A 27,955-nucleotide genomic window follows, 5' to 3' on the forward strand; every position below is an offset into this window, starting at 1 on the left:
AAACACACACAGAGAAACACTCGCACGAACACGCACAGACACCACACCGCACACGCACACACACACATACACAAACACACACACGAGCACACACATACACAAATGAACACATATGTTTGTGCATCCTGTTTATTTTAGGAAGAATAATCAAATTAATATCGCATAACTCAAAAAAGAGTTTAGAATAAGAGCAATTTAGAGTTATTCCCAAGATTGATTACACTGCCGATGACAAAATTAAATTTAACAACAACGAAAAATATGTCTATCATTTTTTCTTTACTTAAGCACAAAGATAAATGTTGCATGAGACAAATACTTATTAAAACTCGTTACGCCTAAAATTTAAAAAGAAATTAAATGAAACGTGGCTGATTTACCTGAGTGGCTCATGTGAATTGAGCAAATCTAATTTTAAAAAGCTTCAAGATTTAAATTGAAAAATGAAATCAATTTAAGCCAAGTTTCCAATTGACTTTCAATAGTAAACTGCTGCCTGATTTAAACTTCAGGTGGAGCGATTCAAAACGCTATAATCATGAAGTCAAGCGTAATAAACCTCAAAATCTTTTTGGAACAAATATCGACCGTACACAAAATTGCATAGCAAAAGACTAACAGGACTAAATAACTGTTACTAACCTGTTTGAGAACAATTACGAACGCAAATCCAAGATAAAAAAATGGGGGACAAATTGTTGAAAACTGCTTGAAATTGCTTGAAACTACTAAAAATTGTTGAAAATTTCCTTCCTTCGAGAGCCATTAAAACATTATTTTATAATTCATAAACCTACTGAAGCTGTTTCGCGAGAATTCGGAGTCAGGTACCAGACTTCCTCATTTTCCTAACTCAGCGTCCACACGTCACAAAATATTTATAATTTTGAAAAGTATTTTACATTTCTGGGTAAGAAATCAACCTAGACATAAATTTTATTTGGTGTCTAATTTTCATGAGAATAGTCTATCATTGGCTTCATTGTGACTGCAAGAAAAATTCCAGCCCTCTAACTAGCAATTTTAAGCCTTCGTAAATAGAACCAAATCCAAAATGATTTAACTTTCGCCCGATGAAATAATACCTTTAAATTATTAAAACACTTCAGACTCTACTTTAACCCTACTAAAGACAAAAGCCAGGAATTGGTTTTTAATTCAATTTGGCTGTAACTAAAGATACCAGTTAAAACGGAACTAAATTTATTACAAAAAATCCAAAAAAAATCATTACGAACGTCAAAATTTATCTAGACCTTTGAATTTTTTACCCAGTCTTCCATTTTGAAAAAGATTGAAGATATTGTTTTGAGGGATATTACATGCCCTATGCCATTTCAATCTACCAATTTTAGATCCAGAACCTAAATCATTATACTCTCTCTCCCCCTCCCCTTTTCAATTCAATATACCCCCACCCACAACAGGAGCACTCGAACAAGACTTTCTCTAAACAGCAAGGCTGATACCTATTGATTTTCTAATATTGAATAAAATTGTCAATACGTGTCTGAAAAAGTTTAATCAAAAAATGCATAAAGACGTAACAAATTCCTCCGCACTTTCACTTATTCTGATTTATCAGTTCAAAAATAGATGAAATCTTTTTGTTTGCCCCAGCTTGACATTTTGTATGTACTACTAAAATCACCACCTTTTCATTTACCAAAACGCTTACAGCAATTTAGGTCCCAAAGTCTATTAAAAAAGGAATTTTTCGTAATCAAAAGCTTTTCAAAAGCACAAAGCGAAACAAAAACTAGTTCAAAAATCAAAGAAAACAATACAAAACGTTCTAAAACAGCGTGATCATCTCGACTCATTGATTTATTAGGTAACTATTGAAATCTTAAGTTCAGCCGAATTTGTATTAGTCTAATATAAGCTCATGGGGTTAAAATCAACCCCCTAAAAACTGTCGCATTTGTGCCGTTTTGTTTTGTAAGGTTGATTCAAAATACATTCAAAAATCAACTTTTGACATCTTAAAGCGTTCTATATGCAAAATTATTGCGTAAATATTAAATAAATATTTTCCTTGAATAATGGCTTTCATTAATTAAACTTAAATATGTTTGCCTTAGAGGGTCAAACTAATTATTGGTTTCATTTCCCTTCTCTGGGGAAAAAGCCCACACAAATTTAACCCGCAGTACGAACAGAACTATTAATGAACATCTTCCATTTTATAAGCAACCATTTTATAACTACCAGCACTTTTAATGCTAATTAACTTATCTTCCTACTTTGGTCTGATTAATTTTTACTTTCAAAAGAATTGGTTTAAAAATGTTGCATTGACCAATCAGGACAGTTCCATTCGAAAAAATCTGAAACTTCAAACAATGCGTTTGGAAAAAAATTCATAAAGTGACAAAATTGACAAAGCTGTTAAAGTGACAAAATTGATTAGACTAACTTTCCTGCCTGTCTATGAATGCAAGATTTACATAGTGGCCGAGTCAACATGACTCTAAAATTTTATCCATTAGCTTAAATGATTTAAATGAGTTATAGAGTCTTGTCTTTTCCTAATAAAAACTTTTATTGCTGGGTGGATGGTTTACACAAAGCAAATCTAACAATTTTTAAGCCTCTTTTAAAGCCACTTCTAAAAATACCCAAAAATACAACAAAAAAGCAAATCAACCCAATATTGGTTCTGACACTCTTTCTCCTTTAATCTTTCATTTGATCAACAATTTTCCTGTTATCTTTCTTCGCCCGTTTATTTCAAACCAGAATAAAATCTAAGCACTGCTTCAAAGTGATGCTTTGCAACAAAAAAAGTCACAAATTTAATCGCAACTAATTGTTACTCCCAACTAGCTCATGTTACTGAACAAATTTACGAAGAAAGTGACTCCCGTAAATCGAGTACAAAGTCAATTTAAAAATTAATTATAACTAAAAATAATAATCCGGTTATAAAAATTATTTTTTGATAAATTTGTGAGCACGAAGTAAATAAAATGATTTTTACTTTCACTCTATTTATTATCCGCAAAGAAAGCAAATGAGCTCTAAATTTCACCCGTGTGTTGTTCAGGCGTAATCTTTTAATAGTTTTTTTCTTTCATTTTCCGCTTCAAAATTCTTATTTTCGACCTGAAACGGGGCTTATCTGTTACATATAACTACCTGAAATTCCTGTTAATCAATGGGCAATTGCAAATCTATTTAAAAACAGTCCCCAGTTTGGAATTTGGTCAAAATTTGTTCATTTTTATCATGTCGCCTCCTCACCTTACCTCTCATATTAGTTCACAAATTGCAGCTTACATCCACTCAAATTTCATCATTAAATTCTTCCACGCCAAAACGACGCCCTTTCACTGCTTCATATTTGCGCTAGAAGAATTTAGAACAAATTTAATTAACTTTGGGGGGGGGGGGGCAAGCCGTGAAAAAGGAAATTGTTTTCTCGCTAAAATTTTACGAATTAACCAAATTTATCAAAAAAATTGATTGGTAAGAATTAGATAACTTGACCTCATACGCTTCTATTTGGCATCATATTTAAAGGAGAAAAAGACTGAAAAACAACTAAATGGCATTTTAAAGCCCATTTATACCCCCAAAATGACGTTACAAATCCCTCAAAGACGATTTTGAAAATAATTCTGATTGATTGAGTGAAATTGACAGACAGACAGCAAACTTTCCTTACCTCAAAATTTTAAACCCAGAGCAATCGCCTCATATAGTTCAATGGGCAAAACTTTCTCTCTTGAACTCAACCCAAAATATTTACTTTGCAAAATTGCGTCATTAACAGACGAATTCGTAGATTTGGATTTATTCTGTTCTCTCGCATGAAAAAAAAACAAAATTTCATTGTGTTATATTAAATGTTTGATAGTAATGAATGTGATTCAATATTAATTTTGTCAGCCAAATATTACCAAACAATAATTATATAAGTTATTTATTATTCTCGCATTATCAAACGCAGATATGAGTTCGCATGAGGATCAAATTTCCATTGACAATTTATTGTTCGGTAAGTTCAATACGTGCCTCAGTCCTGATAGCCATGTTAAATTTACAGTTTAACTATTTATTAGTTAACATAACTTAATTTTTCAATTGTCCAAACTGCAAAAACTCATCGTTTCAAAAAAATAATTTTCATAAATTTATGAAGTGTGAGAAACTAAAAAAAAACAAATTTATTAACAACTATGCAAAAATTCATTCGCAAGAGAAATTTAGTTCAAATTTTCTTCAAGTTTGGATATTTTTGTCAACTTTTCCACGCTGCCTGTTTTTGGACAAGCGTGGAAAATATTGAAAACATTTTGGCACTCTTTTGCGCGCTACACGTATTTCATTCTCAAGAAGCGCCTTTGCCCCCCTGAAATATTGAAATTAGCTGTTAAATCCAAATACTGACAAAACTTTTTTGTTTCAAACAACTACAGCGCAGAAAATAATTGAAAAAATGCGGAGTTAATTAGCATATTTTTGCTTTGAATGAGTAAAGTTAGGCTATGGCTGATTATATTGATAGTGTTAAATTTCGTCAAGTATGGGCACTGCAGGGTATTGATGAAAACGGGATCTCATTTCAACAACGCACACTTTCAAAAATTAATCACATGAGTGTTTTTTTCACTCCGATGAGAAAGACAAACACTCAATTGTAATTAAGAATCAGATTCAAAATCAGAGTCAAACTCAATTCGTGAGATTGCTATTTAAATTTAGAACCAACCAAAAAATTAAAGTAAAGTTGAAGCTTGTTTCCGAAAACCAATCTGAAAAGTATTCACGAAAAAAGCTTTGATCATTCTTCTTCAGTAGCTGATTGCCACCTATAACTCAACCTGAAACAAGATCATTGCATCTGCTGCAAAACCCGACCTTAGAAGAATCAAAATTGAACAACCGAAACAAAAGACTAACCTTGAACGAATTCTTCTCTACTACTACCATGTCCTTTTTTTATTGTAGCCTACTTTAGCATTCGGAGATGACGTGGAATCAAAATTTTTAAAGAGCTTAATTAGGGGTTATCATAAAAAATAACCATTAATACTTACAGTGAAAAAAATAAAACTACTTTTCGATTGGCGCACTTTTATTTGACTTTTAGAAGTAAGCTATTATCAGTGAGTTCAACCACTCAATTTTCATCATTAGATTCTTCCACGCCAAAACGACGTCTTTTCACTGCTTCATCTGTGCGCTAGAAGTTAGAACAAATTTAAAAAACTTTGGGGGGCGAGTCGTGAAATGGAAAATTGTTTTCCCGCTAAAATTTTACGAATTAACCAAATTTATCAGAAAAAATGGATGGTACGAATAAGATAACTTGACCTCATACGCTTCTATTTGGCATCATATTTAAAGGAGAAAAAGACTGAAAAACAACTAAATGGCATTTTAAAGCCCATTTATACCCCCAAAATGACGTTACAAATCCCTCAAAGACTATTTTGAAAATAATTCTGATTGATTGAGTGAAATTGACAGACAGACAGCAAACTTTCCTTACCTCAAAATTTTAAACCCAGAGCAATCGCCTCACATAGTTCAATGGGCAACACTGTCCCTCTTGAAATTCTACCACAATATTTACTTTGTAAAATTATGTCATTAACAGACGAATTCGCAGATCTATTGTTTTCTGGCTTGAAAAAATACTTTATTGTGTTATATCAAAGGTTTGATCGTAATGAATGTGATTCAATTTTAGTTCTGTCAGCGAATTATTACCAAACAATGTTTTTATAAGTTACTTATTATCCTCACATTATCAAACACAGATATGAGTTCGGATGAGGATCAAATTTCCATTGACAATTTATTGTTCGGTAAGTTTATAACATGCCTCAGTCTTGATAGCCATGTTACACAGGCCAATTATTTACCAGTTAGCTTAACTTAATTTTTCAATTGTCAAAACTGCAAAAACTCATCGTTTCAAAAAAACAATTTTCATAAATTTATGGAAGTGTGAGAAACTAAAAAAAAACAACTTCATTAACAAATATGCAAAAATTCATTCGCAAGAGAAATTTAGTTCAAAATATTTTCAAGTTTGGATAATATTGTCAATTTTTCTACGCTGCCTTTTTTTGGACGAGCGTGGAAAATATTGAAAACATTTTGGCACTCTTTTGCACGCTACACGTATTTCATTCAAGAATCGCCTTTGCCCCCCCCCCTGAAATTTTGAAATTAGTTGTTAAATCCAAACATTAACAAAAACTGTTTGTTTCAAACAACTACAGCGCAGAAAATAATTGAAAAACTGCGGAGTCAATTAGCATATTTTTCCTTTGAATGAGTAAAGTTAGGCTATGGCTGATTATATTGATAGTGTTAAACTTCGTCAAGTATGGGCACTGCAGGGTATTGATGAAAACGGGATCTCATTTCAACAACGCACACTTTCAACAATTAATCACAGGAGTGGTTTTTTTTTCACTCCGATGAGAAAGAGAGACACTCAATTGTACTTAAGAATCAGATTCAAAATCAGAGTCAAACTCAATTAATGAGATTGCTATTTAAATTTAGAACCAACAAAAAAATTAAAGTAAAATTGAAGCTTGTTTCCGAAAACCAATCTGAAAAGTATTTACGAAAAAAGCTTCCATCATTTTTCTTCAGTAGCTGATTGCCACATATCACTCAACCTGAAACAAGATCATTGCGTCTGCTGCAAAACCCGACCTTAGGAAAATCAAAATTGAACAACCAAAACATAAGACTAACCTGGAACGAATTCTTCTCTACTACTACCTATGTCCTATTTTTTTATTGTAGCCTACTTTAGCATTCGGAGATGACGTGGAATCAAAATTTTTAAAGAGCTTAATTAGGGGTTATCATAAAAAATAACCATTAATACTTACAGTGAAAAAAATAAAACTACTTTTCGATTGGCGCACTTTTATTTGACTTTTAGAAGTAAGCTATTATCAGTGAGTTCAACCACTCAATTTTCATCATTAGATTCTTCCACGCCAAAACGACGTCTTTTCACTGCTTCATCTGTGCGCTAGAAGTTAGAACAAATTTAAAAAACTTTGGGGGGCGAGTCGTGAAATGGAAAATTGTTTTCCCGCTAAAATTTTACGAATTAACCAAATTTATCAGAAAAAATGGATGGTACGAATAAGATAACTTGACCTCATACGCTTCTATTTGGCATCATATTTAAAGGAGAAAAAGACTGAAAAACAACTAAATGGCATTTTAAAGCCCATTTATACCCCCAAAATGACGTTACAAATCCCTCAAAGACTATTTTGAAAATAATTCTGATTGATTGAGTGAAATTGACAGACAGACAGCAAACTTTCCTGACCTCAAAATTTTAAACCCAGAGCAATCGCCTCACATAGTTCAATGGGCAACACTGTCCCTCTTGAAATTCTACCACAATATTTACTTTGTAAAATTATGTCATTAACAGACGAATTCGCAGATCTATTGTTTTCTGGCTTGAAAAAATACTTTATTGTGTTATATCAAAGGTTTGATCGTAATGAATGTGATTCAATTTTAGTTCTGTCAGCGAATTATTACCAAACAATGATTTTATAAGTTATTTATTATCCTCACATTATCAAACACAGATATGAGTTCGGATGAGGATCAAATTTCCATTGACAATTTATTGTTCGGAAAGTTTATAACATGCCTCAGTCTTGATAGTCATGTTACACAGGCCAATTATTTACCAGTTAGCTTAACTTAATTATTCAATTGTCAAAACTGCAAAAACTCATCGTTTCAAAAAAACAATTTTCATAAATTTATGGAAGTGTGAGAAACTAAAAAAACAACTTCATTAACAAATATGCAAAAATTCATTCGCAAGAGAAATTTAGTTCAAAATATTTTCAAGTTTGGATAATATTGTCAATTTTTCTACGCTGCCTTTTTTTGGACGAGCGTGGAAAATATTGAAAACATTTTGGCACTCTTTTGCACGCTACACGTATTTCATTCAAGAATCGCCTTTGCCCCCCCCTGAAATTTTGAAATTAGTTGTTAAATCCAAACATTAACAAAAACTGTTTGTTTCAAACAACTACAGCGCAGAAAATAATTGAAAAACTGCGGAGTCAATTAGCATATTTTTCCTTTGAATGAGTAAAGTTAGGCTATGGCTGATTATATTGATAGTGTTAAATTTCGTCAAGTATGGGCACTGCAGGGTATTGATGAAAACGGGATCTCATTTCAACAACGCACACTTTCAACAATTAATCACAGGAGTGGTTTTTTTTTCACTCCGATGAGAAAGAGAGACACTCAATTGTACTTAAGAATCAGATTCAAAATCAGAGTCAAACTCAATTAATGAGATTGCTATTTAAATTTAGAACCAACAAAAAAATTAAAGTAAAATTGAAGCTTGTTTCCGAAAACCAATCTGAAAAGTATTTACGAAAAAAGCTTCCATCATTTTTCTTCAGTAGCTGATTGCCACATATCACTCAACCTGAAACAAGATCATTGCGTCTGCTGCAAAACCCGACCTTAGGAAAATCAAAATTGAACAACCAAAACATAAGACTAACCTGGAACGAATTCTTCTCTACTACTACCTATGTCCTATTTTTTTTTATTGTAGCCTACTTTAGCACTCGGAGATGACGTTGAATTAAAAATATTAAAGAGCTTAAGGGCGTAATTAGTGGTTATCATAAAAATTACCATTAATACTTAAAGTGAGAAAAAAATGAAACCACTTTTCGATTGGCGCACTTTAATTTGACTTTTAGAAGTAAACTATTATCAATGAGTTCAACTACATAAAAAGTTTAATGCTGTTATATCATGGACAGATTCAAGGACGTGACAGTTTCTCGAAAAATTATAACAATCAATTGGCGTCAGAGGAACTGTTTATCCTAGTCCTGTACCAAATCCTAGTCCTGTTTGATTGGGGTTCGGGCTCTGCGAGGGGAATTAAATTAGGAAAGAAGATATTCGGGGGAAAAAATGACCGGCAAAAAAGGACTGATAACAAAACCACTAAAAACTACTTAACAAACTACATCGAGTTAGCAACAAATAAAAGAGAATACTAAAAACTTTTCCACTGCATATAGCAGTGACTAATGACGTCATTTCATGAAAAAATTAATTTTAAATCACATAGCTCAAAAACAAGAAGTGCTAGAAAAACGTTCAAAAATCAAATAGACTAGGAAGTAGATTCTTGTGAAAAATGATTTCAAGTTTTATTTTATAGCTGGCCATAAAGTTCCATCCCCTCCTGAGTTATAACAATGTCCCACAATAATGCTAGAGAGGAAAATTCAATTGGTTGAAAAGGCAAAAAATGATTTTCAACACATGCAAAGAAATCGTTGATGTAGATTGAAAACTCTAAACCTCTAACTCTACTCGTTAGAACTCATTTCATTGCTTTTTTCACAAAATGAACAACAATGTTTTCTGAAGGTTTCAAATGTTTTAAGTTCTCGCAACTCCTAATACGAAAGTTGATAACGCTAAAAATGTCAAATAAGTTCTTACAACTCCCATTACAAAAATTAAAAATGGTAAAAATGTCAAATAAAGTCAAATTCCCGCTGGCTGCAACAAAATGAGAAAAAAATTCCAAAAGACACTGTTCCGCATTTTCTTATCAGGGCAATATACTACAATAATCAAAGTTTTCTTTAATAAGGGGAGCGAGTTTAAGCCGCGCTACTGAAACAAAACCATAAAAAAACAACTGTGAACCAACCAATATCCAAAGCAATAAATCTAATTTTGTCAACAGCAGAAACGTAAAACATAACCAACTAGCGCCGAACACTAACGACTGTTGGATATAGGATTTCATTGTAGCCGTATTCAGTCTGGTGGAGGAGGGGAAGCTTGCCTGGAGTTAGATTCCCTATGGGGCTGCAAATGACGTCAGTATAGGGTATTAGAGAACTAAATTTTTGGAAAATTCAACTCAAATTATGAATATCGAAGAACTGAGATCACAGACAGCCCAAAAGAGTGATTGAGATAATTTTGTGAAATTATCTCAAAAAGTCAAAACGATCAAGCAGAACTTGTATAAAAAGACACACGACTGCAATAATGACTTCAAAATTGTTTCGAGAGAAATGAAAAATTAATGAATTGATTATTAGTCATCGGAAAAATCGAACAGCACAAAAATTCAAACTTTGTACCCCTCGGTGTTAAATACTTGGTTTAAACCAGACAACTGTTATAATTTTTAACAATCAAACCAGCACTGAATTTCAAAACTATTTCTCCCCGATTAAAAAAGAAACAACACATGTAAAGACAAATAAATACATAGATGTTAGAGATGTATGCATAAATCACACCAAACCGAGTTCCAAATTAATACTTTATTGCGAACATTGTTTGAACAGCTGATTTGCTTTATTTATTTCCTTTTTCTTTTCGCCGCTGCTTAGAACAAACCTCAAATTGATATAAAAAGTCTGACCAGAAATGAACAACATTTTGAACCATTCCATGCCTACGTCATACTTCGACGCTTTTTATAATTTCCTTTGTTATTTGAAAATTTCGAAAGATGTGTAAACTAAATAAATTCTTTCCAATTCAAAATTGTAAGCAAACTTTATTTTTCTTTTTGCATTGCATTTACTTCAGATCTTTAAAAACAATGAAAAATGCCTAAACGCAATAACTGTAAGAGTGTTTATTAATGGTATGCAAATTCTCTTGATCGGTTACTGATATTAAAAACTTGAAGAAACACCGATTATTTAAACTGAAATTTCTATCGCACAAAAATGCCGACGATGTTCTAAACAATTCAGCGCTGCTTAGATTTTTCAGGTTTTTTAATCACCAATTATTACCAATTGAACTCGAATGAACTTGAAAAAATTAAAAGGCTTAAATCGAAGCTGCAAGCCATTATCGGCAATTCAATTATGTAATGCTCGTTTAATTTTCAATCCGTGTCAAAAAAATAGTTGACACAATTTTCATATTTTTGCATTACTGATCACCCATTTTTCACCGTGTCGTAATTATGTATATATGCTAAGCAGTAAATCAATCCGCTTTACAAGGTTTTAAGTTATGTCTCTTAACTTGTTGAAACGTACTCTTAACAAAATAGTTTACTTCAGCGTTAAATTTAATTAAAAATATGTTACATGTTAATCACTCGACAAACTTTCAGCATTCGAGATGAAGTTTTTAAGAACGACGAAGGAAAGCATTATCAATCACAAAATAACATTTTTGTTACATTAATTTTTTGCAACATTAATTACATTAATTTGAAGCTACTCGATTTCCTGTGACAATGCACCCGCAATCAACCTTTTATATGAATGGAGGATTTTGCATTGTGTCAGCTTGAAGAGATCAAAATTGCGACAGCTGTTATACCAACTGGAAGGTAAGCTCAAAGATTGAACCAAAAAAAGTTTTTTTCCATTTCCAGGAGAACCTACCAGGGTGAAAACTTCACTCAATGAGCCAGAGCAGAAGGGAAAGTCATCTCACTATATTACTTTTTACAAAAAAAGTGCCCAGTGATACAGCTTTGCATAAATTCCTTTTTTTTAAAAAAAAACGTCAAAAAGAAAGATCCGCTATCTATTAAAATTGACAGCGTCCTTATCTCGACGGATCATATTCAACGAATCATTCTTGATCGGATCATTATGTTCAACGCTTCATTCTTCACACACTTCTGAAAACTTCACTTAATGAGCCAAAGCAGAAGGGAAGGCGGAACATATTGAAGCCTAAATATAGAATTGTAGTCAAAAAGGTGTTCAGAATAAAAACTTAGAGCATCAACTTTGTTCAGTGGACCGGTCGACAACACCCGATAGGCAATGATTTTGTTTGGCGTCCAAACAAAAAAAACTTTGGAAAACTAAAAAAGACCGAACTCCTATAAAAAACAAAGTCCTATATACTGATAGATTAAACATCCTATACTCTGTTCCTCTCCAAAAGCAAATTATTTATCAGCTCAGAAGTTTAGTCGTCAAGCATGAATTACATAGATATTTACATCAGCCGGGAAAAAAATAAGTTTCCTCTTAATCAAGAAGACTGATATTCATACAGAAACAACAGGTCAGACAATTTATATCGTCTTATTAAATACAATAGTTCAATAGGAATTAATTTGAGCCAACAATCCGCTAAAGTGGCCCGGTTCAAAAAAGCATTTTGTTTCAAGTTAAAATTTAGATTTCGTTTCAAGTTTAAAAGTTCCTCAAAAAATATTAATAAGAAAAAAACCAATTTGAGCTTGTTGAGCATAGAAAATACCTCTGTCATAAGAAATTAGAACGCTTTCAACTCAAGCTACTAAAAGAGATGGCTAACTGGCTGATTTTGGTCATAAAATGTAGGTATCGATGATGATGGATTTGAGTAAGACGCAATATCTGCTAATTGCAAACAAGAGCAAATTTGCCAGCTCAAAACCATCAAAACAATACAATTAATTGAATTCAACAATACCAGCACGAAGCAGAATGACAAAAAATAATGTTTTCGAAAAGAAAAACAGTTCCCCATCCGAAAACAGCAGAAAATTTACTGCATTTAACCCAACCCAATCAGAAAAACGTCAAATCACAAAACATTGCTTCTCTAGGATGAGTGCTAAGAAAAGTATTAACAATGAAGCTTTAATGTGCATATTATTGCTGCAAAAATGATTAACTAAGTTCAGCCACATCATGGACCATCTTGGAAGCAACCGAAAAAAAGGTTACTCAAATTGATTCAAACAGAATTCGCACAAATTTTGCACAAAGTGTTGCCGAATCTTAAAAAAATGATAAGACTGCTTATACCAGAAGGTAAAAATTAATCTGTTACGAAGCTTACTCTTGAGTTGAGTAAATATTTTTTATATAAGTTGGTGAAATATTTCCTTCCTTGTCTCACTTCTCACCGGTGAAGAATTTTTTGTACTAATGAAAAACTTCATTAGTTTAAAAATTTAAAAGTTTAAAAACTCATAAGCTTAACCCGTTAATACTGTTAACACGGTCCATTACGAAAGAGTATCAGCAAGAACTATAGATATTGCTCAAGATGAGTGGAGTCAACTATCGGAGGCCTATAGCGATAATAGTTATGCCCTAACTGGAGTTATCCAAGAAATATGAACAATAATAGAGATGATAAAGTCATTTTTTTCCAAAATTAAGTAATCTTCCGGAGCTCATAATAACCGATAACTATAACGCTAACCTTCACTGCGTAAAAATTTATTAAGAGCATCTTGTCTGTCGCCAGCACTAATTACCTGTAATTTCATCTAACGAAGCCATAAAGTTAATTGTAGCCACTGATAAAACATAATTTTTGATGATCACAAAAATTGCCCACTTTTTATCAAATAAAGCATGTTGGAAACTATTTGTCCTCTCTAGTTCTAAATTCATGTTTGGTTTGTCGTAATCGCGTTTGTTAACACCAAATGATGCATGCAACTTAATAAGCTACTGCTTTAAAAAATCATAGATTTTTGGCAGTTTTAGACCATTGGGCTTCTTAGTTTTTTTTCTCCTTGCATTTTGTTCCATAAAAACTAAGACGAACAACATCAGTGACAGCAGTTTAAATTTAAACTTTTCTTAGCGTTGGGAAAACACAATCTATGTAGTTGAACAAAGCCAATACAATGTTTTTGAAAGATAGTGGCAAAAAAGCACGCAATCTTGAATTTTTAATTACATCATTTGAAATCGTTAATAGTAAGAAACAGCTCAAATCGTTTCCTGATACTCCGAAGGAAAAACTGACAAAATTAAGAGTAGGGCAAGCGAGTAACAGTAAATGAAAGCTAGATTTAACTGAAATGGCTGAATGAATTGATGAATGCTGCAGCCGATGCGACCTGCAATTATTGAGATCGAACACTAATGAGACTCCGTCGCAATTGGACAAAAAGCACAAAAATGGTCAACGTTTATGAATCAGTTAAAATGTTTGACAACATTTTTGAAGTAAAAAAAACAGTAGCGTTCAATTTAAAACCTATAATATTAAACATGTTTTTACAAAACCATTGGGAAATGAAATTAAGCTATAAAAGTTCAAAAAAAATTCACAAAAGTGTTTAACAGATCATACAGAAAGAACACCGAGCCCATAAAATCCGAATCTTTTGGATTATAGAAAACCTCGATGGTATCAATATTCTTTGACATCACTTCACGGTTTTTAAAAACATTTAATTGTACCAATTATTAACAAATGCATCAAATTTGGATATGTATAAGAAACAAATCTGCCGAAAAAGTGCCGAAAATATCTCGTAAAATGTCAAATGTTCAAAAAAAATTAAACCTCGATAATTCCTCGAAAAAGACAAAAGTTCTCCTATGATTACTTTCTACAATAGGTATATCCATCGGCCAAAATTTGCTGAACAAAAAGCCCAATTGAGCATATAATCCTCCCAGTGGTTTTGAATCAACACATTTAACATAGGAGAAACAACCGATAACCCAACCTCCCCCCTCGACCTCTACGCAAATTCTGTAATTTGATGCACAATAATGATCACAATAAGATTGCAGAACTTTGAAAATTTTCCAACATTTTCCAACAATAAATGGCTCCAATAGACGAAATCTTCTCGACGCCAAAATGATATTACCCGTTATTTTCCATACGCTTTTCTGATCGCAGCAAAAAGTAACAGACAAAACTAATGAGCCAAATAAGTAAACATGTAATAAAAAAATCCTCCCTTAATTAAATAAGTGGTCATTGTAACACACTCAAATGAGTTCATACGCAAGCATGTATATTTGAAGAAGCAGCAATGATGCATAATGAACTACTTAACAAAATCTTCACAAAAACTTCACAAACTTACTTCTCGACGAAAAAGCAAAACGTCAAAATCATTCAACTAGAACTAATTAAAAAGAAGAAACAAAATTGCACCAGAAAACTTGCTGTGTATATAATTTTACGACTCAACTGGCTGCAAATTGGCATCATAAAATAGTTAACAACATTTTTGTTATTATTATTAAACTTTCAAAGTGAGTTATTACTTTGAAAATCATCACCAGTACAAATTATATCAACGTTTTTAACGATATAAGAAAATTTACCCATTATTAGCTTAGGTGTTTTTTTTACAAATTTCACTCCATTATTTTGCGTGTTTAAGATCTTTTACCTCCAGTTTCGTTCTTAATTTTACCGAAAATTTATACTCGTTACGTAACAAAAATTTCTCAAATCTGATTGGTCAAAAATCACCTGCTTATTTCCTTAATTTCTTCAGCTCTTTTCATTTTTACTCGAGGTCAACTTGGAAGTATACTTTCTTTGGGTGAAAAATTTTTATGAAATTTTTCGGCAATCTAAAAGTGATAATCTACCCATTAAATAAAAACCGAAGAAAACCACGTTCAAATGTAAACAATAGCAACTCTTTTCGGTCAAAATTATTCCAAATAAGCCTGGTAAAATTCATTAACCTCAAATTTTGCCTGGAAACATTGAATATTTTCCAAAAATAATTTGGCAAAATCAGAAGATAAAAGATGAAAACGGAAATTTATTCCAAAGAAATTTATGACCTCCGGAAAGGGTAATGCAAAGGTACGGTTAATTTATAAACTGTTTGAAATTAATACATAAAAGTATAGAATGCCATACTCCATAAAAACATTGAATAACAACCAAAATAGTGAAATTTTGATTCTATTTACGAGTAAAATGATAAAAGTGGGAAAAGGAAAATAACATACTACTCTGCAACGAAAGGTAATATTCATATATTGTAACCAAACCACGGGTAGGAACGTGCACAAAGCATAATCAAGATAAAATAGGCTGAGAGCCGAAATTGAAAACGGGCTGATTATAGTCCTAAAATTGGAGAAAATTCAACATTTAAGTTATGTTGAACTCTTGAGTTGCGGATTTCCAATTCTGGAATTTGAAGCAATGCATTTCTTGGAAAATAAGCATTAAAAAAATGACGTCAAAACTCAATTAATTGTTTTAGTTTCAAAATGCTGAAAGGTTTGAAAAGTTTCAATTTTCCATCCCTCCTTTTTCCTTAACTAGCAGTGAAAACCAAACCAATTCTGAACTCTAAAACTCATGATAAAGGCTTACAACATTAACCACCATACGAAGCAGATATTTTCTGACCAAAAAAATTAAGACGGTTAAAAAATCTTTTACGCCAAATTTTCTTGAATTCCGGCGCTGATCTTACAATTTCAACCAATCAAAGTGCAGCATTTAATTTTTATACCTCAGACAAATACTCCAGAATTTTTTTCTGTTTTGACTAAATTCGGCTTTTTGCGATATTCAATACCATAACTTCATATAAATTTCCCACTTTATTTCAAAATCATGGAAAAATCTAATTGGTCAATGAAAACCTTTGAACAAAATTACGAAAGTGGTGAACAATCTTTTACACGTCACACGCATACTTTCTGTATTTTCGTTTCATCTTACTAAATCAAACACTTAATTCAAATTATGGGATTGAAATATGGTGATTCACTTACCCATTTTAAGAATCAATTGATTAAATTTTTTGAAGTACAAAAAGACTTTTGACTTTCAATTAAATTGACCCATCGACCATAACTTTTTGACCACTCGGTCAGTTACATTTTTTTGATATCAGAAATTTATTCTTGATTTATCGTTACAAATTCATTGCCGTGTATGGAAGGTATTATAGATAACAAACATTTTTCGTTTAACTAGCTTTCGATGAAAACAAAAGAGGCTTTTAAAAATGAGATTCAATTCAACATTTGTTCAAGTTTAATTGTTTTCCATTACATTTACTATCAAATAAAGTACACAAAATATCCCGCTCACGCCGAGAAAAGGCGCCATCGAGTATTTGCACGAATTCATAAACAGTCTTCAGTTGAAAAGGGCGGAATTATTTATAAACCAGTTATAACGCAGCCGGTTATCAACAATTTTTTATAGCCAGAATTCACTAACTACATGCCGTGTTAATTGTTGCAAATCGTATACTTATTATCCATTTTTTGCCGTTTTCCGTTAAAATTAGCAAAATTTATGTCGGTACAAAGCTTTTAACCTGTAAAACCGGACCAAGCAATGATCCAAAGTCATTGTATTGTATATCCAACTTACGAATTATTTTCAACAAAAAGAAATAAAAATTTATAGTTATCCCAATCCAAAATGTCAGTTAAATTACAAATCTCAATTGATGACGTTCAATAGTAAATTTCACAAATTCGAAGTTGATTTGTTTCAAAATTCATAAGAAAATTTAAAGTTATACAAAAAATGTCAATTATCCTGATTAATTCAGTCTATCAAATTCCACTAGCAAAGCACAAAATTACACCACAAAACGCAATTATCCATGCGAATTAAATTCAATTAGTCGGAAAAATGATCTAAGAAAAGCAAAATTTCCTCCCAAAATAAACCCAAATCAAGTTGTGGAATCATTGGCTTAGAAAAGCTTTTAACTTATTCTAGGGTTATCACACGCTTCAGATTTATAGAGAAAATCAAAAGAATTTAATTTAATTTTGGAAGGATTTCTCCCAAATTATAAATCATTTACTCTTGGCTTATTTTCGCCATTTTGCAGCTACAATAAGGATCAGTTTTATTATGGCTCTTCATTTAATAGCGCTCAGTTATTTTGTTTAGTCTGAAACGTAAACAACTCTTCGCACTGGAGGTAAGCTGTATTTTACAATATTCTCAGCTTTTTATTCAAGAGATTCAGTAAATACATTAAAGGTACTTTTTTCTTCAAAAATCTGCCGCTAAAGTTTCAAAATCACTGGCTGAAGTTTCAAAACTGTCGCTATACTTTCACAATCACTGGTCCATTTTGTTTGCATTTCTTGGACATTTTTGAGATAAATTGCCTGATTTTAAGGGTGATGACAAGATGTTTTAAGGTTGAAGGCAAACAACATCGCAATGAAGAAAGGAAAATTTACAACTTAGCACACGATTAGCAAAAACGTAACTCATTAAAAATGTAATATTTCACTCTTACAATAATTTCAAAGTAACAATTTGTAAATGATTTCTTTGCGAGTGTGGTATTGAAAAAAGCAAATAAGTCTGTAAATAATCTGCCCCTTTTGAGTCCCTCCATGCTCAGCCGGGCAGTTGATGCAATTCAAAGCAGATACACTATACAAAAGCAGAACAACTTCTCTCACTATCTTCTGCTTGTTTTGCTTTTGAAGGGTTTTCAACAATTAGCAGAGTTCAAAAACTAATTGAGACAATTTGGCGTCACTTCATTATAATTAGAGCTTGCAAAATTTCCACACAAAAGTGCTTATTACACATTATCTTAAAACAATTCTATATTCGAACTGGCCGCTGGTTCTTTGATGAACATTTCAGCTTTGAAAAAACGCAAATTGGATCAATTTTTTATGCTGCAAATTATCTCTTTTAGCACTTTGCAAATTATTTCAGTTATTACAATTTTTGTGGCTTTGTAGACCAGTGGTCTCAATTCACCAATGATAAAATAAGAAACAACAAACAAACCGTGATGAATCGACTTGATGTAGAATTACGTTTCACTTTTAGAAGTTGCCAAAAAATCAACTTCATTTATATTGAAGTATCATCATTTGATCATAAATTCTCAAAATTAAGTGATTCAAGTAATTTTGAAAGTGAGGAAAGTCAATCTGAGAATGAGGAAAGTCATTATTTAGGTACGTATGACCCGTAGAGTCATGACCCTAAATGCATAAATCATGAATAAAAACAAAACTGTATTGAAATACTGACACAACGCATCCTTACTATGCGCCACCATACAACCTTGCCGAAACAAGTGAGGAAAAAAGTAGAGGCAACAAACAAAACTGAGAAATTTGTAACAGAAATATGTAACATAAATAACCGACGAAAACTAAAGCCAATGAAATGACCAAAATTACACTACATTAGAAGGTCAATGCAAATTTGCATTAATCTAGAAGTCCATAAGAAAGGCAACAAAAACGATAAGAACCCAAAAATTCAACAATAATATTTGAAAACAAATAGTGTGAAAGTACTGGAATCCCCTAGCTATTAACATGAAACCATCAAATAGGTTTATTTATGTTTTTTCAGCAAGCTATAATACCTGGACTTAATGGCAATAAATGATAAGACATAATGAACAAAAAATACAGTCAAAACTCATCAGTTCGCTAAAATTGATTGAAAACAGTAAGTTTTTAAGTCATAGAAAACATTAGCTATTACCTATACCAATCAGTTTGGGTTCACATTAGGCCCCATTAGCAGACGATGTGACCTGTCACCGAAAAGACTTAAAGGATAAGACATCAAAAACGGGCAAAAATTCAATAAAATTTTACAAATAGTCATTAAAAACATTAGCTCGATAACTCATTGGAAAAAACGAACTTCAAAAACATCTTAATTTGATATTCTATGGTTGACGGGATTTTTTATCGGCCAAACCTGACGAACAAAAAACAAACCAAGTTTAGCACACAATCCCCAGCCTGTCCTACAATTAGGCTTCAAGATGTTAAGAAATTCAATTATCACGCTTTAGATAAGTGTAATCAAAGCTAAAAAGCTAAAAAAAATAGTATTGGTTGACATTATGGAGGCTAAGTTATGCCCTCTTTTACAGACGTTTCTAACCCCTAAAATCCACATAGCTTTCTGAAGGTCATACGAAATACAGGAGAGACGTCAATTTTAAATGTAAAATATTAATTAATTGAAAAAATGAAATCCAATTGCAATCTTTTGAAACGGGAAGAACACATCTTTTGTCGCACTTTATGTCATACATCTAAACAAAAAACCTTTTGTGTCAGTGAAACTCTAACAATCAGTACCCGCTCTAAACAAATATTTTTCAAAAATTTTTAACATGACCCACTAATGTCGGACAACTTGCTCTTGAACGATTGATGACCCCATTCTACAGCAGATTGCTTCCATGAGCAGGCGTGTCATTAGGTTTACTAAGGGCTTCTAGGAAACTGCCGACAATTGAGTTCAGATCAATTTAGATCACGCAGAAAGTGAAAAATGATAAGTCACATGCAAAAACAAGAAATTCAAGCAAAATTTTCGAGAGAAGACGCACATAAACACTGTTATGGCTTCAAACTGTGTTCAAGGCCAATTAATGTTTTTTAAAAAAATATTGGATATAATGTAGACTTTTGCCTACAATAGTTCGCAACCTATAGGTAATTGAAGTTCTTTTTTGAAATGAAATTTTCCTAAAAATCTCAAATGTTCTCTTCAAACAATTAGCAAGGTCAACTAAGGTCAACCAACCTCAAACAATTAGCAAGGTCAACCAACCACAATTAGCAAGGTCAACCAACAATTAGCAAGGTCAACCAACCACAATTAGCAACGTCAACCAACCACAACTTTAATAAGAGAGCCATAAAATTTATACGAAAAACACATTTTTTACAGTTTTATTGGCTACATCTAAGATTTTTTGAGTAGTTCGAAACAATTTAAAAACAAACAATCATTTCTCACATTAATGTTAGAAATGTATCATACAAAAGCATCAGGACTTCTTCTTTCCATGACAAATGAGTCACCGTCATGCAAAAAACACTAGGCACAAGCATTTAACCAACCTATTGAAAACTGTCGGCCTGCGATAATTTTTACTCAAAAAGTATGGTAAAATGTAGTTGAATATTTTCTTGAAGAAGACACTTGATATTGAAAAGACAACAAAATAAAAAGAAACAACCAACTAACGTCGGGCGAATTGCTCTCAAACGACCGGCGAACGGTTGACTTTGGTAGTTGCCCGCTGTGGCTTAGGGATGCTAGCATCAGGGGGGTTTGAGCTGAGTTGGGGGGTTAAGCGATGGGGGGGAGGGCTGTGGGAGAGCTGTACCAGAGGGTGTGCAAATCACCAAGTTGGAGGACGGTGGACGGAGGTTGGATTGGAGGAGGGCGGTGACTGCAGGGAGGGGGAGGGGTGACTGAGGAGCGTCGAACTTTTTAAACTAAGAAGCGTCCCCCACACACCCCGAAATTGTCTCCTCGAAACAGTTTCGGTGAATCGCATATTTAGAGACTATTAAGGCGTAAGGCTCTAAGAGAGCTGCTCGGCCACTTATTGCCTTCCAAGCGCTACCAGTTTATCCAGTTTATGAAGATGAAAAGTCAAATGGGTCAGACTAAAGATCGCATTAAAAAAGACCACAGGACCGATATAATTGCTACGAACGGCGTTTGAGAGCACTTAAATACAATAACTTCTCTTCACAGATAACAAATCCTCAAAACCTATCGGCATAAAGACACATGCGTTTTTAAACCAGACAAAACTAAAGAAAATAGATTTCATTAATATTAAATTGACAAAAATCAAATGTTGATCGGTTGCCCACAATAAGAGAAGCACAAAAAAAGTATAGCAATTTCCCGTCACAAAAGTATCTGCGAGACAAAATAAAATTAAACTCGGTAATTTTTTTGGAAACATTAATTTGCTATCAAAAGACCAATTCGACTAAAATGAAAATTATGTTAAAAATCAAAGATCTGAGATGACCGGTATCCGATCGCAACTCAAGAAACGCATAACCGTTGAGCATCTCTTTCTACTTAAAAAAATCACGCTTTAAAAAAATAAAGCGCTCAACCTTGTTTCTTTTACTTTGTGCTAGTGTTCAAATCAAACCCAATAATATTTTGAAGTGGATATCGACAGAACGGAGCAAAATGGAATGTCAATGTATGAAAAAAGTATTTTTGAAAATTGCCATGGTCATTAATTTTTCGATCTTTCGGCCCCCAGCTTGGTGGGAATATAATTTTAACGCCCCCAGGCCCACGTGCCGTTTTTTCTTGGTAACGTGTTATATAAAAAAAATATAAATTGTAATGGGGGATAAAAACCACCGGGGTGGGGGCGAAACAGAATACATTCAATTTTCTTAATCCAGTGTTTTCGATGAAATTTATTTCAAGCCGATAGCATATTAATCTGGTTACATTTGACATTAAATTTTATCGAACGAAAACATTCCCAGTCCTTGGCAATACCTAGTCATGAAAACTGAATTCAACATAATTCTGATATAAAAATATACGAGTTTATGTTGACACGTGACCTGATAATTTTACCCAAAACGAGCAAATTTCTGTAGCTTTTATGGCGATTATCTCTCAAAGAAAAGCAAAAACGCGACGAAATAAATCGTAAATGTTTAAATATTGAATATTTAGACGTGAACTCAAGCTCAAATAAACAAAATTGAAATTGAAAGCGTCAACAGAAATGTAAACACCCAAAAGACAACCATTTGATCACAGACAATAAAATTAAGATACATGCCAAAAGTACAACTAATTTATCGAGCCCAAATCAACAGCTAATGATCGTAAAAACATAAAATAACAAAAAACGAAACAGCTCAAATCTATTCACTCTGCAAAAACGATTTTTACATGCTTCAAATAAATTAGAGGCTTAAACATTTCAAGCCCATTCAGTTTTTTTTTCTGGCATCGTAAAACTTAAATAGTTCAATCTATGTTCAGGATAAATTATCATAGTTAACAAAAACGGTCTCTCTGACAGACGCCCAAAATCTGAACTTAAATCCTATAACCTGAGCTATTCATATTTAGCTTCCTGATTTGGGTTAATTATTTCCAAATATTTTTTCAGTTGAATGAAAACGGATCTTCTCGTCACAGTAAGGAAATAAATCGCACTTATTAAACCAACGGTGTCAAATTTCCCAAGAATGAAAAGGGTTAAATTAGCTCGATATTATTTTGACTAATCAAGACTTATGGCTGAAATAACACACCCTAAAAATAACTTTTCTCTAAATTGTTACATCAATAGTCAATATTTGCAGCACTGGACAAATTTGCAAGGCAGACGTGCAAGGTGAATTCAGCAATTTTTGAAATTTTCGTCAAAATCTGAAAATAATCAACGAAGTAATTAAAAAAGACAGGAAGTAATAGACGCAAACAGTCAAAAATTTCACTTTTTTTTGGAAAAACACATCTCTACAGTTCTAGTATTTAGAGGGTTTGGAACGTTTCAGTAGGCAATTTTAAAAAAACACAGCGCAGAAGAAAAAATTTATTCAGCAAACATTCCTACCAAACTGAGCAATCAGACAAAAAATCCACACTAAATCCTAAAAAATGGCTGATGCTCCTTTATGCGTCCCGAATCTTCCGAATCTAATTTACAATGAATAATGCCATGACTCCGATATATTCATGAAGAGCCAATATTATAGCTGAATTTCTATGCTACAACTTTCATAAAGTCTACTTCGAGCGCAAAAATAAGTAGCAGTGGTATATTGCTACCCCCTAAGCTATAAAAATAACCCTCATCATGTCTGCATAAATAGCTTGGACATACGTTTTGATTAGCAAAAAGAACGGCCCGGGTTGTGCGTCATACAACCCGATCAACGGATCACAATAATTTCATAGAAACTCATCGATGGATCAGATCATGCTGCATTACAAGATTACGGAAACTAGTAAAAAGACAGACAACAAAAACTAAAATTGTCTTGTAAAGATACCAGCTGATGTTCCTAGCCGTTTCTCTGTATTGGCAATTCGTGCTCTCAGTTACATATCTTGAGCAGCTAAGCCTTGACTGATGTTGACAGTCTGATGTTGAAGAGCAGTAAACTGAGCATGTGCACCATTCTGTCATATAAATTTCTCATCATACTGAATTTTATACGAAATGTTTTAGACAATTGAAAAACCAAAGATTTTTTATTTATTTTTTATTAAACACTGTGTTCAAAAGCGGGTGTGATAAGATCTGATGATCATCAGATGAAAAGTGGATCTGAAAAGCGGATCTGATGATCCCGTTGCCTATCCGTTCCGAGTCTACTAGGCTTCATTTTGATTACTTTATTAAAATAAAATTAGATTTTCAATTTGTTTTAAACATTTGTCATTATTTCTCGGGAAAATTCATTCTCTCTTCCTTTTCTCTTTCTATTCTGTAAAAGATAAAAATGCTAAAACTGCTCTGTAAAGCAGCAACATAATTCGAGTAAGTTTTCACCAAATGAATGCATTCATGCTCAGTTTCTAAGAAGTACAGATAACTATTTAAATAATTTATTAATTTCTATATATGTACAATGGTCCATCGATGAAAATCAATGGCCCCAACCCGGGGCCCAGTTTTCAACGTTTCCCTATTACAGCAAATTTTGTCAGCATTATTTTTTTCGTCTTTCGAGATTCATATGTCTAATCAAAAACAGGGAAAACAATAGAGAGCGGCTGAGGTTTTGCTCAATCGGTTTTGCAGATTATCTTAAACATCAGTTTTAAGTTTTTAGCCTTTGAGCGAATTTCGAAGGATTTTTAGTCTTTTTTTTTCTGCAGAATTTTTAAAATATATTTATAATATATATATATATAATATATATATATATATATATATATATATATATATATATATATATATATATATAATTATATATAATTTACTGATAAATATATTATGAAGCATAAATCTTTCCAAAAAGAACAACTAGATCAAATCCTCAAATAAAGTCAAAACTAAAAAAACTGCCAGACGCCACAGAAATTGAGTTCTATTGAACACACTGAGGACTACATATATAGTAGTTAACCCCGATTCATTCACCACACTATCAATTAACCACGATTTGAACGTTTTATAATAAGGGCTATTAAATTGGTAAAACAATCACTTGGCCATGCCTCGCGGGCCGTGGCAATGCATCAGCCGCCCGTGTAACTTGATACGAAACTATCACAACCAAACAAGCGATTAAATTATCCGCCTAAATCTGCCAACACATGCCTGTAATGTTAACTGCTAATTGGCGACGTGAAATGATAGAGGGGTTAAATCATAGACGAGGTAAATGATAAGGGGTTAAAATATGCCGGGCTAAATGAGTCCGAGTGAAAAGAAGTAGAACCGTCGTCAATTTGAATCTAAGATAAAAAGAAATCGAGCAAAATCAGACCTAGTTGTGTTAAAAACAAATTGTTAATTATGTTTATTATGTTCTTTACAAAAATCAAAAGCAGTTTCGATCTTTTTAACATAAAAAGAATGAACCATTTGCGTTTCAGAGCCTATTTCAACGCATTTTTGGCAACACTTCAGACTTTCCGGGGTGAAATGAAATTTTGGGGCAATAAAAATTGTACTTTCAAATTAAATACAGCCCAATCAACCTTTTACAGCCTTTCAAACCCGATCACAGCCCAATGTCAGATTTCTACCTCACTCTGTTCAAACTCACACACAGCAACTATAAGGATTAAACCCTCGACCAAAACTAATGGATATTATTAGTTTGTAATCCGCTTTTAGTAGGGGTGAATTTCTTAACTCGAGAACACACTCAACTTTAACAGACAAGCTGATTCAGAGTATAAAGTGACGCTTACAAGACAATCAAGGAAACCATAGCATGTGCTTTCATTTTGAACAGACAGGTAGATAGTTACTTGTTCTGGGTTATCTTTTGCCCAGACAAGTGGGGCTGATTTTCGTTTCGGACGCCAGATGGTTTTCAAGGCCGAAATAAAGTCGATAGATACACTGAAAGTTTATTGATATGGCTAGCAAACACTTGAAGAAACAAACTACAGATAAGAAAAGTTACACCAATAGTTCAAAAGCAAAAATTGAAAGACAGAACAAACGGAAAAGAAAACATAGTTGATTAAAATCTAGACCGGTCTCTTTTCTACTGCCTATAAAAATCCAGGAAACAGCGTTTTCTGACAAGCAACTATTTATGCTACTAAAATTCAAAATCAAACTTTTCGAATTATAATTATATCGACACGCATATACCAGTACGCTCCAACGCATTTTTGAATAACTTGAAATAAAATCACAAAGAACTTAGAAACCTTAACTTGAAAAACTGCGGGAAACTGTAAAATTCAAGAACAAACATGATAATAATCACAAAATCGGAAAAATGCGACAAACTTTACATTTCAATGCTAAATAATAGAAAACCAAAAATCGTCATGATTCTCGAGAATATTCTTTCTTTTAAAATGACCAATTAAGAACATTGAAGAAGCAACAAATAACTGGTCAAAAAAATCAGTAAAACTTCCTGTCTTCCTTATCCATTGAAAACTCCAGTTAAAAACAACGAAAAAAGTTTATACTTAATCTGGTGAGAAAGTGAGTTAATGGATCATCTAATTACTGGCGTGAATAAAAAGAAATAACAAAGATTACACCAGACTATTTTAGTTGACGAAAAAAATCCAGACAATGAAGCTCGCACATAATGTACCGACCCCGCTCATCAGCAATTTTCACTTAATGGTCTACCAAACGAGGTCTATCAAACTTTCAAAAATTCACATCTTGTTAAACCGCTAAATGAATGAAGTAGTGCCGATGAAACCTGTCATTAAAAAGACGAGACACGACAAACGTAAAATTCAAATTACACTACTCATTTATTACTCACAACTCAATGTACATATTTAAAAGAAACCTGAGACCTGTCCTTAATGAGACTTCAAAACAATTCGAAAAGAGACAACAGAAAGGGGAAAAGTTTTTAAAAAAAATAAGTTTCCACTTTTGAAAAACACAAAACTCATTTACACCTCTTGATACATAATTGAGGAAACAACATAAACCTGCTAATTTATATCTCTTAAGGAAACATTTCACATCTGTCATCATCCAGATTATGTCACACGGCTACAAAAGAACAACAAAAAGTCAACAAAACTCTTTATAAAATCAAAAAATTTAGGAAGAAAACGATGTCGCCGACGTTTATACGATTATCTATTCAATGAAAACATTAATTAGGTTCACTATTGCAACATTTCAACGCCAATGACACCTCCCCATTAGTGTGATATTGTTGCGAGAAAACAAAGAACAACACCAAGAATTCGCAAATGTCCAAAAAAAGCATCTTTTTCAAAAAGCACATGCCTGGTATTAAAGCCACGAAACCATTAGTTGGAAAAAAATAGTTTTAAATATTGAATCTTAGGCTAGCTAGAAAGATGATACATCCAGTCTTTACAAGGGCTAAGATACCTATTGACAAAACAAGATAAGCTAAAAACTTATTTTAAGTTAAAAACATTAATAGGTTACAAAAACAACTGATATTGTAAGGATAGTAAATTCTGAAACTGTTTTTTTTTAAAAAAAATCATTTGAAAAAGAGAACCAAACCTCGTCAAACGAAAATATAGTATATGGAAGGAATCAAACACTTGCTATATTTCAGTTGCAAAGTTCTAAACTTAATCCTGCAAAACTCGACCCAAAAATATGGAAAGGCCTGAAGTCTTTTCACAAGAGCGGATCATTAAAACAATTTGAGGTAATCTCAATTTTTACACGACCCTTTCAAACTAGCAAGCATAGCACTAAAAATATTGATGATCAAGTTTAGTTACTACGATTGGTATTTTAACTTGAACACGAACCAATTTTTTTTTTTCAAACGCAGCGGCAAAACATGCAAATTTCTGAGAGCTTTCGGCTACTTGTAGTTCATCCTAATAAATCAAGCTAAATTGACCACACCAATTACCTCCGTGTACATTTTCATCATGATAAATATCAAAATCAATCATTCCCTTCAAAAAGTATCAAAGATACGCAATCGCCCTTGACAGCTTTTAAATTTGGACTTTCTAAAATTTATTTTGAAATGAAATTAAACCTGGAACTTAACGCAAATTCTCAATTTCCGTTAGAAGAATTTACCCAAATCTGATTCACAGGACCCTCAAAATGAACCAACTATGGACATTTATATGGCTAGAGAGAAACAGTTATACAACTAAAGGCGACGTTTATCTAGCCGGCATAAATGAATTCGTAAACAGATCTTAAACAAACAAAGATATCAAACCCAAACCAAATGAAAAGGAGAGAATTAAATAGAGCGTGAGCAAA

General features: G+C 32.7%; 2 protein-coding genes across 6 annotated transcripts in view; one reads left to right on the forward strand and one right to left on the reverse strand.

Annotated features, from left to right (window-relative positions):
- LOC142350526 (isoleucine--tRNA ligase-like) overlaps positions 1 to 4,938 on the reverse strand; it is a 32,459-nt gene extending 27,521 nt beyond the window's left edge. Inside the window, exon 1 of the mRNA XM_075402377.1 lies at positions 4,909 to 4,938. Within this exon, the coding sequence (XP_075258492.1) occupies positions 4,909 to 4,938 (30 nt within the window). The remainder of the gene's footprint in view (positions 1 to 4,908) is intronic.
- Positions 4,939 to 14,960: 10,022 nt separating this feature from the next.
- Positions 14,961 to 27,955, forward strand: part of LOC142350896 (potassium/sodium hyperpolarization-activated cyclic nucleotide-gated channel 3-like) — a 92,455-nt gene continuing 79,460 nt past the window's right edge. For 2 of the 5 annotated variants that reach the window (XM_075402902.1, XM_075402904.1), the window contains exon 1: positions 16,284 to 17,689. The gene's annotated coding sequence lies outside the window, so the exon portion shown is untranslated. Of the gene's footprint in view, positions 15,018 to 15,144; positions 15,287 to 15,573; positions 15,586 to 16,283; positions 17,690 to 27,955 lie in introns of those variants that run through there. The other 3 variants (XM_075402901.1, XM_075402899.1, XM_075402900.1) reach the window with 3 other exon arrangements.

Source organism: Convolutriloba macropyga, chromosome 12 (genome assembly GCF_964194025.1).
Source record: "Convolutriloba macropyga chromosome 12, txConMacr16.3, whole genome shotgun sequence".
In the NCBI taxonomy this organism is placed as follows: Eukaryota; Metazoa; Xenacoelomorpha; order Acoela; family Convolutidae; genus Convolutriloba; species Convolutriloba macropyga.